The 13,762-nt window shown below is 41.1% G+C and overlaps 2 protein-coding genes across 3 annotated transcripts; both read right to left on the minus strand.

Annotated features, from left to right (window-relative positions):
- Positions 1-1,141: 1,141 nt before the first annotated feature.
- LOC115741561 (LRR receptor-like serine/threonine-protein kinase FEI 2) lies at positions 1,142-6,224 on the minus strand. Of its 2 annotated transcripts, none has more exons than XM_030675532.2 (13): positions 5,879-6,220; positions 5,409-5,541; positions 5,236-5,307; positions 5,080-5,151; positions 4,905-4,976; positions 4,683-4,754; positions 4,512-4,583; positions 3,874-3,980; positions 3,587-3,760; positions 3,174-3,506; positions 2,750-3,001; positions 1,808-1,941; positions 1,142-1,694 (listed from the first exon to the last, which is right to left on the minus strand). In XM_030675532.2, exons 1-13 carry the CDS (start codon positions 5,958-5,960, stop codon positions 1,470-1,472), a joined length of 1,800 nt encoding a protein of 599 aa, XP_030531392.1. In that variant the 5' UTR covers positions 5,961-6,220; the 3' UTR covers positions 1,142-1,469. The 2 variants fall into 2 exon arrangements, 1 of the variants encoding a protein (XP_030531392.1); XR_004015480.2 differs by having other exon boundaries at positions 1,553-1,694; positions 1,808-1,963; positions 5,879-6,224.
- Positions 6,225-9,669: 3,445 nt separating this feature from the next.
- LOC115741562 (UDP-glycosyltransferase 87A1-like) lies at positions 9,670-11,607 on the minus strand. Its single transcript, XM_030675533.2, has 2 exons — positions 10,946-11,607; positions 9,670-10,665 (listed from the first exon to the last, which is right to left on the minus strand). Exons 1-2 carry the CDS (start codon positions 11,427-11,429, stop codon positions 9,776-9,778), a joined length of 1,374 nt encoding a protein of 457 aa, XP_030531393.1. The 5' UTR covers positions 11,430-11,607; the 3' UTR covers positions 9,670-9,775.
- Positions 11,608-13,762: the final 2,155 nt, after the last annotated feature.

The following is a 13,762-nucleotide window of genomic DNA, read 5'->3' on the forward strand; positions in this document are numbered from 1 at the left end:
GTGCAACCGCCTATAGTTTTACACTCTTGTAATTACACATCGTGCAAGCTTACAAGACACGCAACTCAACTACATTGATTTTTGCTTCACCCGACTTGACAAAATTTTTGTGCGGCTCAAAAAATGGAGAAAAAATGGAAATTTAGTTGACGACGCGGAGGGTTGGGTCCAATCTTTAGTAAAAAAAAAAAAAGATAAAAGTTGAAAAAACATAATAGGAAATAAAAAATAAAACTTAATTAGAATTAAAAATAAAATAGCTAAAAATTCAAAAAAAAAATGCGTATTAGAGGTCCCTTAATATAAAAAATAAATTAGATTTAAAAATTTTCTAAAAACTAATTTTTTAAATATAAATATAAATTTAACTTGAATTTAAAAATAGGCTTAAAATTTTACAAAAAAACTAATTTTTTAAGAAAAAAAGGGGGAGGGGGAGGGGAAGAATCTGGTGACGAGAATTTTTTTTTAAAATTTTAGCTATTTTCAATCTAAATTTTTTAATTATTTTTTAATTATTAAATTAAAAATCTAAATATTTTTTATTTCCCCCATTTCTTAAATTTTTAAATTTTTTTATTAAATTTTCCTTAAATAAAATTTTTAATTTAAGAAAATTAGTTTTTAGCAATTTTTAAAATTAAATTTTAATTTATTTTAATTTATTTTAATTTATGTAAAGTTGAAAATCCACGTGGACTTTTTTTAAAATAATACCATTTTATATTAAAATTTTAATTATAAGTATGAGGAATAAGTCATAAGTATATTGTGTAAAAAAGTGATCCCCAAAAGTGTTCCAAAACACCGGAATCATCTTTTTTTTGCTTCTCAAAAGTGGTCCAAAAGTGTTCCCGGGACCAGAATCAAAATCATTTTTTTTGCCATTACCAAACATGCTTCTGATCTTTTTTTGTTTCTAGGAACAGAAACAGAGAATCGGAATCACCGCCAAACAGACCCTTAGTCTCTGTTGTGCGTCGTTCGGACACCGGAGTATAAAACTTCGTGCTGCTGCCACTGAGAAACTGGATAGGCTGGAAATGTCACTCTCCCTCAGCAATGGCATAGAGAAAGAAACATTGCTTTTGTTTGGTGCTGCTCAAGTGATATAATAGCAAGATCTTGGGTCAGAGGTTGTAGAATGTAGAGCATATTAACGTTGATATCTTTTCCACTGCTTCAAATAACTCTACAATCCAACTCTGCAAGTCAACCTTCAAAAATTGATGGAGGAATCATGCTACCCTCAGAAAGGTAGCAATCCTTCGGCTTGACAGGCTTTCCATATTGTTCCCATATCCTTAGGAAACAAAGAGAAATTGAACATCCAGCCTACCTTTGCAAGGAATCATACACTAGACTGCATTCAAGAACATAATTTACAGGCCCCAAAGAGAGGGGAAAATTGACAGCACAACAAAGCATCCAAGCAAGTTGCCAGAAGTGACAATCATCTAACTTGCCATTCAGCAGTAATCAGAATGTGACTCGTAGAAGTCGCTGGGGCAAGGTGACATAACCTCTTGCTCAAGCAACTGCAACACCTGGTTCATTGATGGCCGTTCATCTGGGACTGCATCGGTGCACCTGGTAGCTATATCAAGAATTGCTTCTACAGTTTCAGCATCGGCACCGGGGCATCTCTTATCCAAGACATCTTCCAGCCTGTTCTCTCTCAATAGGGTGTTCATCTGCAAATGAAACACATTACTTATCTACACGCATTAAATGCAATTAAGAACACAGTAGTAAGTAGTAATCTTTTCTCGAGTTTTTGGACAAAGAAGGTATCAAGAAAGCTCACCCATCCAACAACATTCAAGCCTTTCTTCACAAAACATGGATCAGTTGGTCTCTTTCCAGTTACAATCTCCAACAACAGAACTCCAAAGCTGTACACATCTGACTTCTCAGTAGCTATTCCACTTTGAAGATACTCTGATTGCCAAATAGTCACAACCTAACCGGTGAGAGTTTGTCAAAAGAAGTGCTAGGTATATATATATTGCACTAACTAGAAAGCCTTGATCGCAAAATTATCACATAACTTGTAGTTTAATATGTACTATAAGATTCTGATTTCCAACTGATAGTTACAGAGCCTAATTTCAGAAAGCAAAATGAAGCTAAGCAAGCAATAGAGCAAACAAGACATGACAATATGCAGGATTCTGCTGCTAATTAGGAACCAAAAGTCACGGGACTAAATAAGCAGGAACTTGCCACGATGCATTTTCATTGGGCATCAGTTCGTCCCATGCTATCTCAACGTGAGCATTAATTACTAGAAGATTCAGATACTTGCTCATCCCATGTCCGTAGTATGAGAACTAACTCAGCATGGTGTGCTCAGAAGATGTTGTAAGCATTCCAATTAAAATATTTAAGGAGAATTAGTTGACAACTAAAGGCAATCATCGAACTACCAGAATAATTAGGTGCACCATCATTTGTTATCAAAAAGTTATTAGTGGACAAACTACAGTTTAGGCTAACTTGGCAGAAAACCAGTGAAACATACGACAAAATATTCAGAAGACATATACATTTCATGATATAACCATAAAAATAATGCTGTTTAGACGATGCAAATTTCCAGAGTCATGCATTTCATGCCTGATATCTACGTGCAAAACACGCATGATAAAATATGTACTAAAGCACCTATCATCCGCACTATAAATAAAAGGGCCGGACTAATAAGTTCTTTTGCTTTATGAATGGAGTAACAAGGAGAGATACTAACCAGGTGCAAGATAACCAAAAGTGCCAGCAACTACAGTTGTAACGTGTGCTTCTTCATCTACCAGAAGCTTGGCAAGTCCAAAATCAGAGACGTGGGGCTCCAAGTTTTCATCTAAAAGAATGTTGCTGGACTTTATATCTCGATGCACGATCTTAGGACAGCAGTCATGGTGCAAATATGCAAGCCCTCGAGCTGAACCTAAAGCAATTTTCAGTCGAGAAGTCCATTCCAAGGGTTGTGCTTCCCCGTGTACTGGGACAGAAAAAATCAGAGGGATGGAGATGAGACAAATGAAATGACAAAAGAGATGACCCACATAAATCCTGAAGAATAGCCAAAAATGCACCCTTTGCAGCCTAATCAGTTCTGAATATGGCTTGGAGAAGAGATGATTAAGTTTTGAGGTCTAGCAAATGTCACATACCATGCAAGAGATCATCTAAGCTTCCCATGGCTAAGTAATCATAGATAAGAAGCTTTGTTGCAGGGAGCCTGCAGTATCCACGCAGGTTCACCAAATTTATGTGCTTGATGCTGCCCAGTATCTCTAACTCCCTTTCAAATACTTGATCGGATCCTTCACGACTTCTGTCAATCCTTTTAACAGCAAATGTCCCACAATCATTCATTACCATTCTGTATACAGTGCCAAATCCTCCAGATCCCACCACATCCTCTTCATCAAGAGACTCGAGCTTCTCTATTATTTCGCACGAGGGATAAGGAAGATCTCCATGGAAAGTAATAAGCTTCGTGCCTGTAGAAGAATGAGGTTTCAGTACAGCAAGAAGTTACATAGAAATGGCATACATTGAATTTCAAGAGATTGAATTTTACTTGCTTCTGGTTCGACTTGTTTTTTAACTTCTTTATATCTCTTTGCTGCCCTTTCCTTCTTTGTTAGCAAACAAACCCATAGGAAAGCCAAAAGCATGACAAGTGCAAGACCCATCATGGACATGGCACCAATCAAAACTCCTTTCATGTAATGTGAAGATCGCTTAGCAGGGACTGCAATTAAACCAAGTATGTTATTCATGAATACCTTGCAGCATTAACATATTCTTATCGAAATAACATCTCTCTTCCTCCTAAAGAGCTATTAATCACACTATGAGTGTTACCGGATGCCTCGTCACTCTCAGCATGTGGCAGCACTGCAGGAAATCCCATCGAGGTTCGACATGGCTTCTGCACTTGTTGGCCACAAAGATCTAAATTTCCAGTAAATCTGCAAAAGATAACGCACAGTTTGAGAACCATGTTTCAATGGACAGAGTCTAAAGCATATAAATGGCTGACCAAGGTCAACCCGGCCAGAGGACTGAGTATCATGTGGCATATATCTGCATTTGTACGTATAATTTTCAAGTCCACCATATTTAGTGGTGGTAACTATGAGAGGTGAAACCACATTGAAAATCCGCAGCTAACACATTTTTTATTGCTTGGATAGTGCAGAAAAGCATCTCCATTACCATGCATAATAGAAATCTTTCAACCTCGGTGAGCGGCAGAACACTCCTCCACTTCATAGAAATTACCCTGAATTATCTAAGTCACACAATGCTCATTGCTGCTAATTTCAAGTACATTTTTGCCCCCCTCATTCATTTCTTTTATTGCATACATGAAAGACACTTGACTCATTGTTGCAGGAGACGAGATCATTTAACTTGGTAACTGCATGTGCTTGCATATCAAACACAATACTTCTTAAATGAACTATTAGCATGTCAGAGACTTTAGTCTAGTTACTTACGAACTGTGTCCAAAAGTGCTGAGAACTCCAACATCAGGGATTTCACCTGAGAAGAAGTTGGTTGACAAGTTCCTGAAAATCGATTGGTGTTAAGCACCAGTTAGAATTACCAATGAGAGAGTTGCAATATGAAACTCTAGGAAGTTCTACAGTCATAATGAATGAACGTACAAGCTATGAAGTCGCGTAAGACGGCCAAGAGATGCAGGTATGGCTCCCTTAAGTGAATTGCTTGATAAATCCCTACATCCAATTCTTATGCTCAGGAGGATATTTGGACATTAGTGTATTTAGCATGTACGTGGTTGAGGAGCAAACCAAACTTGTGATGCCTCCACAAGAAAGGCAGAATAAGAGCAAAATAGAATAACCAACAATAGACAGTAAGTTTACAGGATGTTGAGAGACGAGAGGTTCCCAATGGCCGACGGAATGCCTCCTTGAAGATAATTAGCTCGCAAGTACCTAAATAAAAAATTGACAGAGCTTAGAAGCATTAATCATAGCAGATGAAGAATGCAAGAAACCGTGAAACTTCACAACTCAGAAAAACACATTTCGCGCTTACAATGCTCTAAGTTCTTCACAGTTGGCAATCTCACTTGGAATGGTACCGTGCAGGCTATTCGAGTGAAGTGCTCTATCACAAAATAACATCTTTCAGTTGTTTGAATTACTACTGTTTCTACAGTTCTCTAGAGACAATGGGCTTTATTTAACTCACAGTCTTTGCAATCTGCTAAGCTTGCCAATGCTGGGAGATATAATCCCCCCTAATTGCTGGTAAGGAAGATTTCTGAAATGCCCAGATTCGGAAACATAAATTAGACTTAGAAAGAGAGAATTCAAGAACTTGGATTCAACCGCACAGTAAATAAGACAAACTGATGCGAGTACATGGTGCGGACTCTCTCATCCGGATGACAAGATATGCCGGTCCATTTACAGGGAGATTGGTCGGTAGCTCGCCAGTTGCTGAGCAAGTTCTTGGTGTCATTCAGAGTGGCCCTCAATTCCAACAACGTAACACCTGAAATCGAAAAGATCTTAAACGTGTTCCCGCACCTAATTCGTTGCATAAAAGTGCCAAAAGCACCCACAAGCCAATGTCTTGGCGGCTCAAGATTCACGGCGAAAGTCGACCCGAAACACCCCAACAACGAATGCCGCAAAATGTAAGGTGAAAATGCAAAAAGAAAGAATCTTGAATATTCCACTTCAAACAGACCCGCAAAAGGAACCCGAAATCTCAAGCTTCTCTTCTTTATCTTCCCCTTTTACTCAGCTCAAAGGAAACCAAGGGAAACAAACAAGAAGACCAGCAGAAGCCCAAGAACAGAAGCTCAGAAAGCAAATGGGTGTCATACCATCCTGAGTCAAAGCAAGAGACCCGTCGCTAACGAGAGCTCCTACAAATGTCGCAGAGAAAAGCCAAATAAGAAACCCCATCTGCGTTTCTTGATCGAAAATGCGAAGGATTCCTCTTATCCGAGAAGCCTTGGCCCCTGTTGCAGAGTGTTGGAAAAGAGTCCGCTTTTTTCCCCTTTCCTTTCTCTTTCTAGAGAGAGAAAGAGGGAGATTTCAAACTGCTATGATAGAAGGAGGAGGTGGGTGGGAGTTGCGATGATGATGGAGGATTACAATGTAAAAACTTTAATAATTGAAATCTGAAGCACGAAGAGAGAGAGAGAGAGAGAGAGTCTGCTTTTCCCTTTCCCTCCTCTTTTTGTGAGCACTGGCCACGCACGGCCAGGGAGGGACAGAAAATATTTGAAAGTAAGCATCGATAGTCGCGCAGACGCGAGTAGCCGTTGCCCTGCGACAAATTAAGAGAAAATTCCAAAAAAAGTTTTTTTTTTTTTTGCTCCACTCTAATAAGGGTTGAAATGTCATATTTTTCGGATAAAGGCATGAAATAAATCTTGTTTCAATCAATAAGCTTGAAATACCTCTATTATTTTAAAAATAGCCTAATAAGAGGCATTCGTCATTTAATTCTTTTGCATTTTTTCTTTTTTCTTTTCATTTTTCCCTTCTTCTTTTTTTTGTGTTTCTATCAATGAGGTTCGCCTCGACCGGGCCCTCACCGGCCGCGTGCTAGGCGACCCTCGCCCATGACTAGGGAGGTCGGCCCTCACAAGATCGGGTGAGGGATTGCCTCGCCCAACCCTCGCAAGTGCTCGGCCATCACCGGAGACCAATAACCGGCGAAAAGGAAGGAAAAAAAAAAGGGGAAAAAGAAAGGAAAAATAAAAAATGAGAAGAATTTCAAAGAATGAAAATTACGAAAATACAATTAGTTAGACATTTTTGAAAAAGCAGGACATTTTAAGTCATTATTTGAAACAAGCTCTACTCCAGATTCTTATTTAACAAAATAATGACATTTCAAGCTCTTATGTGAAAATTTCTCACAATTTAAAAAAATAAAATTAGTCTTTTAACGCTTTTCTATCATGCCATTAAGTACTAAGGAAAAAGCCTATGTGGTGGGTTCGACTCTCTGCCTTGGGTCTCCTCACCCGGAAAAGGACGACCACGGTCCTGTCCTTACCAAAATAGGCCAAGGCCGGTGGGCAAGGTGGTTTAAGTAATAATAAGAAAATATGAATTTTTATATCATAAAAGATCATGTAATTTCGAGTCTCGATATGATTTCTATTCCCCCTAATGCAAGATAGAGAAGGTCTAGCACACAGTGACAAGGGCATACCACTACTTACATCCGACCAAAAAAAAAAAAAAACAAAAGTACCAACGGAAAATGGTCTATTGACAAGAATGCTTAGAAAATTACCAAATAAATAACTAAGAAGACCGTGCCATTTTTAACACGTTACCACTTCCTCACGCTATGCTTAATCAATATTTGGCCAAATTAAACATTTTATCTTAATTAAGTTTGATCTTTATCCGTAGTATTGGTAAACATAATAGGAAAAATTTAAAATAAGGACCTGAAATGCTTTCATTTTCTCAAATAAGGGCTCGAAGTGAATCTTATTTCAAATAAGGGCTTGAAGTGCCTTTTTTTTTTCCTCAAATGAGGGTCCGAAGTGAATATCATTTCAAATAAGGGTCTGAAGTACTTTTTTTTCCCTCAAATAAGGGTCCGAAGTGAACTTTGTGTCGAATAAGAGCCTAACGTGGCAATGAAGTCTAAAAAAAAGACCCGATCTCAAGGATATTTTTGTCATTTTTTTCTTTTTTTCCTTGTCTTTTCCTTTTCCTTTATATATATATAAAAAGAGAGAGAGAGACAAAAGCGCTGCCGCTCCATCACCAGTGGGGGTATCGGCGAAGGCCGGCGGGGTCGCTCCCGTAGTTCTTCCGGCGACCCTCTTTCCTATCCTGAGATCGTCGTCTTGCTGCTCCATTTGTCTTCATTGCACACTAACAATTTCATCGGCCTAGGAAAGAACCGATGGTTCGAGGGATGTTCCTATTTGGCCAAATCACCATGTTCGGGTTCTTCATTGGAATGTAAATGATGGAGAAGGATTTTGAGGATTCCGCGAACTTGTTTTTTTGCATGTTATCATTAAAAGAGCATCTAGTTCGAAAGAAGACCAGAATGAAAAGACTTCGTTGTAATTCTAACCGGAGGGAGTTTCTTATAAAAGCGTCCCTCAGCTCTGAAAGCTGTGCGTTCCTTGCTCAACCCCAGGACCGCGTACAAATCCTTCGTCTTCCTCTTCTTCTCTTCTCCACTCGCCATTGATTCTCTTAACTTCAATCAATGCCTTGGCTTCTTCTTCCTCCGTTTGATCCGGACCCGTCCGACGGTGGGGCGGCGGCCCGCCTGTGTTTGTTCCTTTTTTTTATTTTCAATTTTTTAATTTCTTTTTTAACTAAAAAAAGAAAAAAAGGGAAAAAAAAAACAAAGAAAAAGGTTAAAAAAATCAAAAAGGTGAAATGACGAAAATATCCTTTAGGTTAGGCCCTTTTTTGAGACTCTGTGGCCATTTCGGGCCCTTATTTGAATCTATCACGCTACTTCGGGCCATCATTTAAAACAAAGTTCACTTTAAGCCCTTATTTGATAAAATAATAACACTTTGAACCCTTGTTTGGAATTTTTCCAACATAATGTTACTCTATCAATAAATAATAAAATCTTCGGAAGCGCAAACTTTTTCGATTTCTTGATAAGCCTTTTTTGGCCTTTTCTAAATTCTTTCTAGCACATTTGTGCCTTTCCCAAAATGCTATTGTATTTATACCAATTCAATTCTAAATATTTTTCAATTATACTAATTGAGTGATAAACCTTTTGAGGATTGGTCAATTTTAGCCAAAAATTGCTGATATGGATGTCGGACGTCCGACATGCGAAAAAATAATATTAAAGAGAAAGTTCAAGGACGTGAATTCAATTGAGATCTCGGTGTCACTTTTCGCTTTGTGAATTGATTATATCATCGGATCGACCGAGGATCTTGAAATACCAAAGGAGAAAGGTCGCAATCCCATATTAGCCGAAGGAAGCTTGTTATTGCTCTTCCTAATCCAAGCTTCAACGGGCCCGACAGATCGCAGCTCGTCCCACCACCAAATCGGCCATGCCGCCGCCGTCGGGAGGACCGCCATCGACCCGGTCAACCACCACGCAAAGTCTATTTCCTTCACGGTCGAAGTGTTCTAGGAGTTCACGTACGCATGTGTCTACATGTAGCTAAATCCATTGGATTGGCTTAGTACATAGAGGCATGGGGTGCAATATAATGAGGACAAAGGAAATCATGAGACTTTGTCTCTTAACTTTTAAGATTTGAAGATTTGATTCTCAATGGTGGGGAAGCATATGTTAGCGTGAGAGATCCCACACAGAGGAAGTACGTAGGTCTCTGTCTTAAAGAATAAATCTAAGTATTCATATTTTGATAAATGCTTTGTAAGCATAATGTTGTCTGGGTGACCATGAGAATATTAATATAATGTGAGCCGCAGATTCTTGAAGTGGATACAATAATTATTAATTATTTATTTTGTGTGGTACAAAACAGTCTGTTTTTTTTACTCATCCAAATATTATTACATAATCATATTTCTCTTTTGATAATTGACATAATTCTCGATACTTATTTCATGTCTCATTGTGGATTGGTTAGGGCTTTTTCCCTATATATCAAAGGTAAATCGGATACTTTTTTTTTTTTGTACGTATGTTCAATCAAACCTGACGTGTGGTGGAACAAAATAAAATAGTTGTTTGGAAATACAAAACAAACTTAACCCCCACCATATCAATCATTCAATTGGATTCATTCGGCCCTCGAAATATCACCGATGAATTCTTCCAAGTTCCGATCCGATGACCCGCCTCTCGCCGCGGCCCGCCTGCATGACTCTCGCATCTCTCTTGCTCTCTTCCTCATATCTCGCCCCTCGCTGCTCTCCACATCCATGAGCTTTCTCACCAGCCGTGCAATTTCTTGCCGCGTGACCATATTCTCAACACCACCGTCGTGGCTGCCGCCGCCGCATTCCTTCTTGAACCTCAACCCGATCTTCCAGTCCTCCACGATCTGCTTGCCGTTGGGAACTTGGTCCATCAATATAGGACACGTCAGCATGGGGACCCCAGCGTAGATGGCTTCCAGCGTGGAATTCCACCCGCAGTGGGTCCAGAACCCGCCCACCGAAGGGTGGCACAAGACCTTTAGCTGCTCGCACCAGGGCACCACCAGGCCAATGTCCTCTGCGCATGCGCTTCCGATCAGCGACGTCTCCCCACGCGCCACCCACAGGAACCGCACCCCGCTGTCCCGCACCCCGGCCACCATCTCCTCCATCTGAGCCTTGGACACCGAGAGGAAGCTCCCGAAAGAGACGTACAGGACCGACCCTCCACGCTGAGAGTCGAGCCACCGGAGATAAGCCACGTCGCCGGCTCCCTCGCCGTCCAAGAAGGGGATGGTGGGGCCGACGCAATAGGCGGGCGCTGGGAGTCGAGATTGGAGGGCGTCCATTACAGGGGATTCGAGCTCGTAGAAGGAGGTGGAGAGGAAGTAGTCGGCCTTGGAGGCCCAGGCGACGGACTCCAGGACTCCGTCCAATACCCGGCGCCCATTTTCGTTCAAGATCGCAGGAAGATCTGCGAGGCGGATCTTAGCGACTCCTGGAATGTAGTCAACTTCCTCGTCTCCCCTCTCTGCCAACACACAAACAAAGAAAAAGATAGAAAAACAGGCGAATCCGATCACTGGTTTCCCATTCAAGAATCAAGAAAACATAACCAGTCGCAGGAGCCCAGCCCAACGTCAAATTTAGAAGACGACCCATGTGCACAGATCCGATCTCGGTATGATCAAGCCACTTGCCGCCGCATTGAAAGGCGGTCCTTCTCGAATTACGATGGCCTCGCCTCGGAGATCAAGGACATGCGAAACAGTGTATTGCTTTCAACTTTAATGGTGAATTTTTAAGCGCACCTGACAAGTCGACCGGAAAATGGCCCTTCTGCTGAAGCATCTCGAAATGATGGAAAACTGCAAACACCGACGCCGACATCGTCCACAGCGTGGCCACCGGGATGTTCCTCCGCTTGCCGGCCCCAACGGCCCACGCCATGTACGTGTCCGCTACAATGGCCGACACCGGCAGCTCCAGCCTGTCCAGCAGCTGCTCCACCGGAGCCTCCAGCTTCGTGAGGACAGCTTCGAAGAAGGCGATGAAGTTCTCGGCTCGGTGGAGCTCCGACGGTACGACATTGGGGACAGTGGCGAAGCGGACGTTGGCCGGCTTCAGCTCAGGGCCGAGGAAGCCGAGCCACTCCTCCGTGACGACGAAGGTGACGAGGATGTCGGGCTTCTTGGAGACGAGGAGCTTGCAGAGGTTCATCATGGGGTTGATGTGGCCTCGGCCGGGGTAAGGCAAGGCCACCACGTGGCAGACCGAGGTCGTCTCCGATTCCATGTCAATCGGATTCTGGTCGAAGAGAAGTTTGCTCTCGCGTACCTATGGTGGTAGGAAGAAGGATATAACTCCATGTCATTAAGGTAATGGCCATAGCTCCAAATTACGGATATGCCCTCTGCGCGGGGAGAAAATTGCAGAGAGTCTGTTTCATATGCCCCCCACATTTCTGCGTACATTGTAAAGATGAATTGACCGTTGGCGATGGCTATGCTCACCTTTCATCGTACGGGATATTTTGGTACAACGACAACGACGATCCATGTAAACTTGCCCGAAAATGAAAAAGCATCCCTCCATTATTGTACATCTTTATAAAAGTCTGAGGTAAGCCCTTCAATTAAATTTGACCGTTTGAGCACTGATTTTTTTTTTTGGGGTCGTAGAGCACTGAGTTGGCTCGTGTGGAAACACATATCACATTTTGAATTGCATGTATGATGTAGATCTCGCTTCTGTGATGTCAAGTACGAACCACGCCGCGAACTAAAAACAAAAGGAAATAAATATAGAGAGAGTTTGCGCAAGGCATGGTGATCGCCGTGTCTCATGGACCCAAGACCACCTTCCGGTGGTTGATTGAGGAGGGCGACCGGCACGAGCGGGAGTCTCGCGGCTCTCATATCCAAATTCGAGAGTCACGACTGGGGCGCTTGCGTGAGAGCATGAGCGCGAGATCACGAGGCGAGGACAGCCCACGGCACGGTGGTTGCCACTTCTTGGGTCTCTAGACCGTCCGGCATTCCCAAATTTTGCCGCCCTTGAACGTTTGAGGGACGAGTGACGAACCATTATAAAGAATACATGAACAATTTTGGATAAAAAAAAAAATAGTCCATTTTACTTTTCAGGGATCACTGTGTGTTCTAGCACCGGCTAGAAATGCTTGGCTTCTCACTTGTGGTCTTGTTTCTTTGTCGAGAAATGGAGAGAGACCATTCTTAAATATGGCTTTACTAGCATAATAATTTTTGGTAATGAAAATAACAATACGTTGTGAGTTACAAATTTTTAAAAAATTGGATTCCATAATTTATTTTTTTGTGGCCTAAAATAGACTGTTAGTCTTAAGTCTCCCAAAGACTGTTACATAATCTATCCTCTATTAAATATTGCAGAAAACTCAACTGTATACCGTTGCCCATGCCACGCTCAATAGAAAGAGGAAAAGCTAGGTTTTCGAATAGTCATTAATCATACCCACGAGTCTTGTGGAAATTTTTAGGTGCTCTCAAAGCACGATATTTCGGCTGCGATGAGTCGTCTTATTTATCTCGAAAAGCTATCTAACGTTTTTCAAAGGAATTGATGCGATTTATTAGCTCAAACGTCATATAAGTTGCATGACCAAAGAGCATACACATTTTATGTCGGAATGTCAAAAAGGGGTAAAGTACTGTTCCGAAGAGTTTTATCGGAAAAAAAAAAAAATACTCTAGCTTTTAGCATGACTAAAGAGCATACCATAGTTTACGAGGAAGCAGATGCTCTATATAAAGACCAAGGTAATTCTGACATTCTTGTTGTCTCTCTGTATGTAGAAGATCTCATATGTATAGGAAACAATGAGAAGATGATTCAAGAATTCAAAGAAGAAATGAGGAAGACATTCAAGATGATAGGCTTGGGCTCGATGCACTACCTCCTCAACATCAAATTCGTCCAAATTGAAGGATTTTCATCTCACAGAAGAAATATGTCAAGAACCTCCTGAAGATTTTCAAGATGGATGATTGCAAAATTGTCGCTCCATTGTTCGTGGCAAATGAAAAATTACTAAAGGAAGATGAAGTAGAAAAACGTTATGCTTGTCTCTATAGAAAATTATTTGGCAGTCTACTATATATCACTACTACACGATGAGGCATCATGCACGCGATAAGTCTACTATCATGGTTCATGCAGAGTCCGAGTCAAATTCACTTTGGAGCTGCCGAGAGAATTCTAAGATACTTACGAGAAACTTCATATTATGGAATTTGATATCGCCCAAATGCAACTACCAAGCTCTTTGGCTATACCAACAATGATTGGGTAGGTCCAGTCAACAACAAGAAGAATACTACCGGCTATGCATTCGCTATGAGTTCTAGAATAGTCTCTTAGGCGTAAAAAAAAAACACTCAGAGGAATAATCGACAGTCGAAGCTGAATATGTCGTAGTCAATATGACCACTAATAAAGCACTATGCCTCAATACTAGAAGAAATTGGAGAAGCACATAGGAAACCGACTCCGATATTTTGCGATAACAAGTCCGCAATCGCTATGGAAGAGCCAAACGTATATTTATCAAATATCACTTCATACGAGGAGTGCAAAGCAGCAGGAAA

This window comes from Rhodamnia argentea, chromosome 6, assembly GCF_020921035.1.
Source record: "Rhodamnia argentea isolate NSW1041297 chromosome 6, ASM2092103v1, whole genome shotgun sequence".
NCBI lineage: Eukaryota > Viridiplantae > Streptophyta > Magnoliopsida > Myrtales > Myrtaceae > Rhodamnia > Rhodamnia argentea.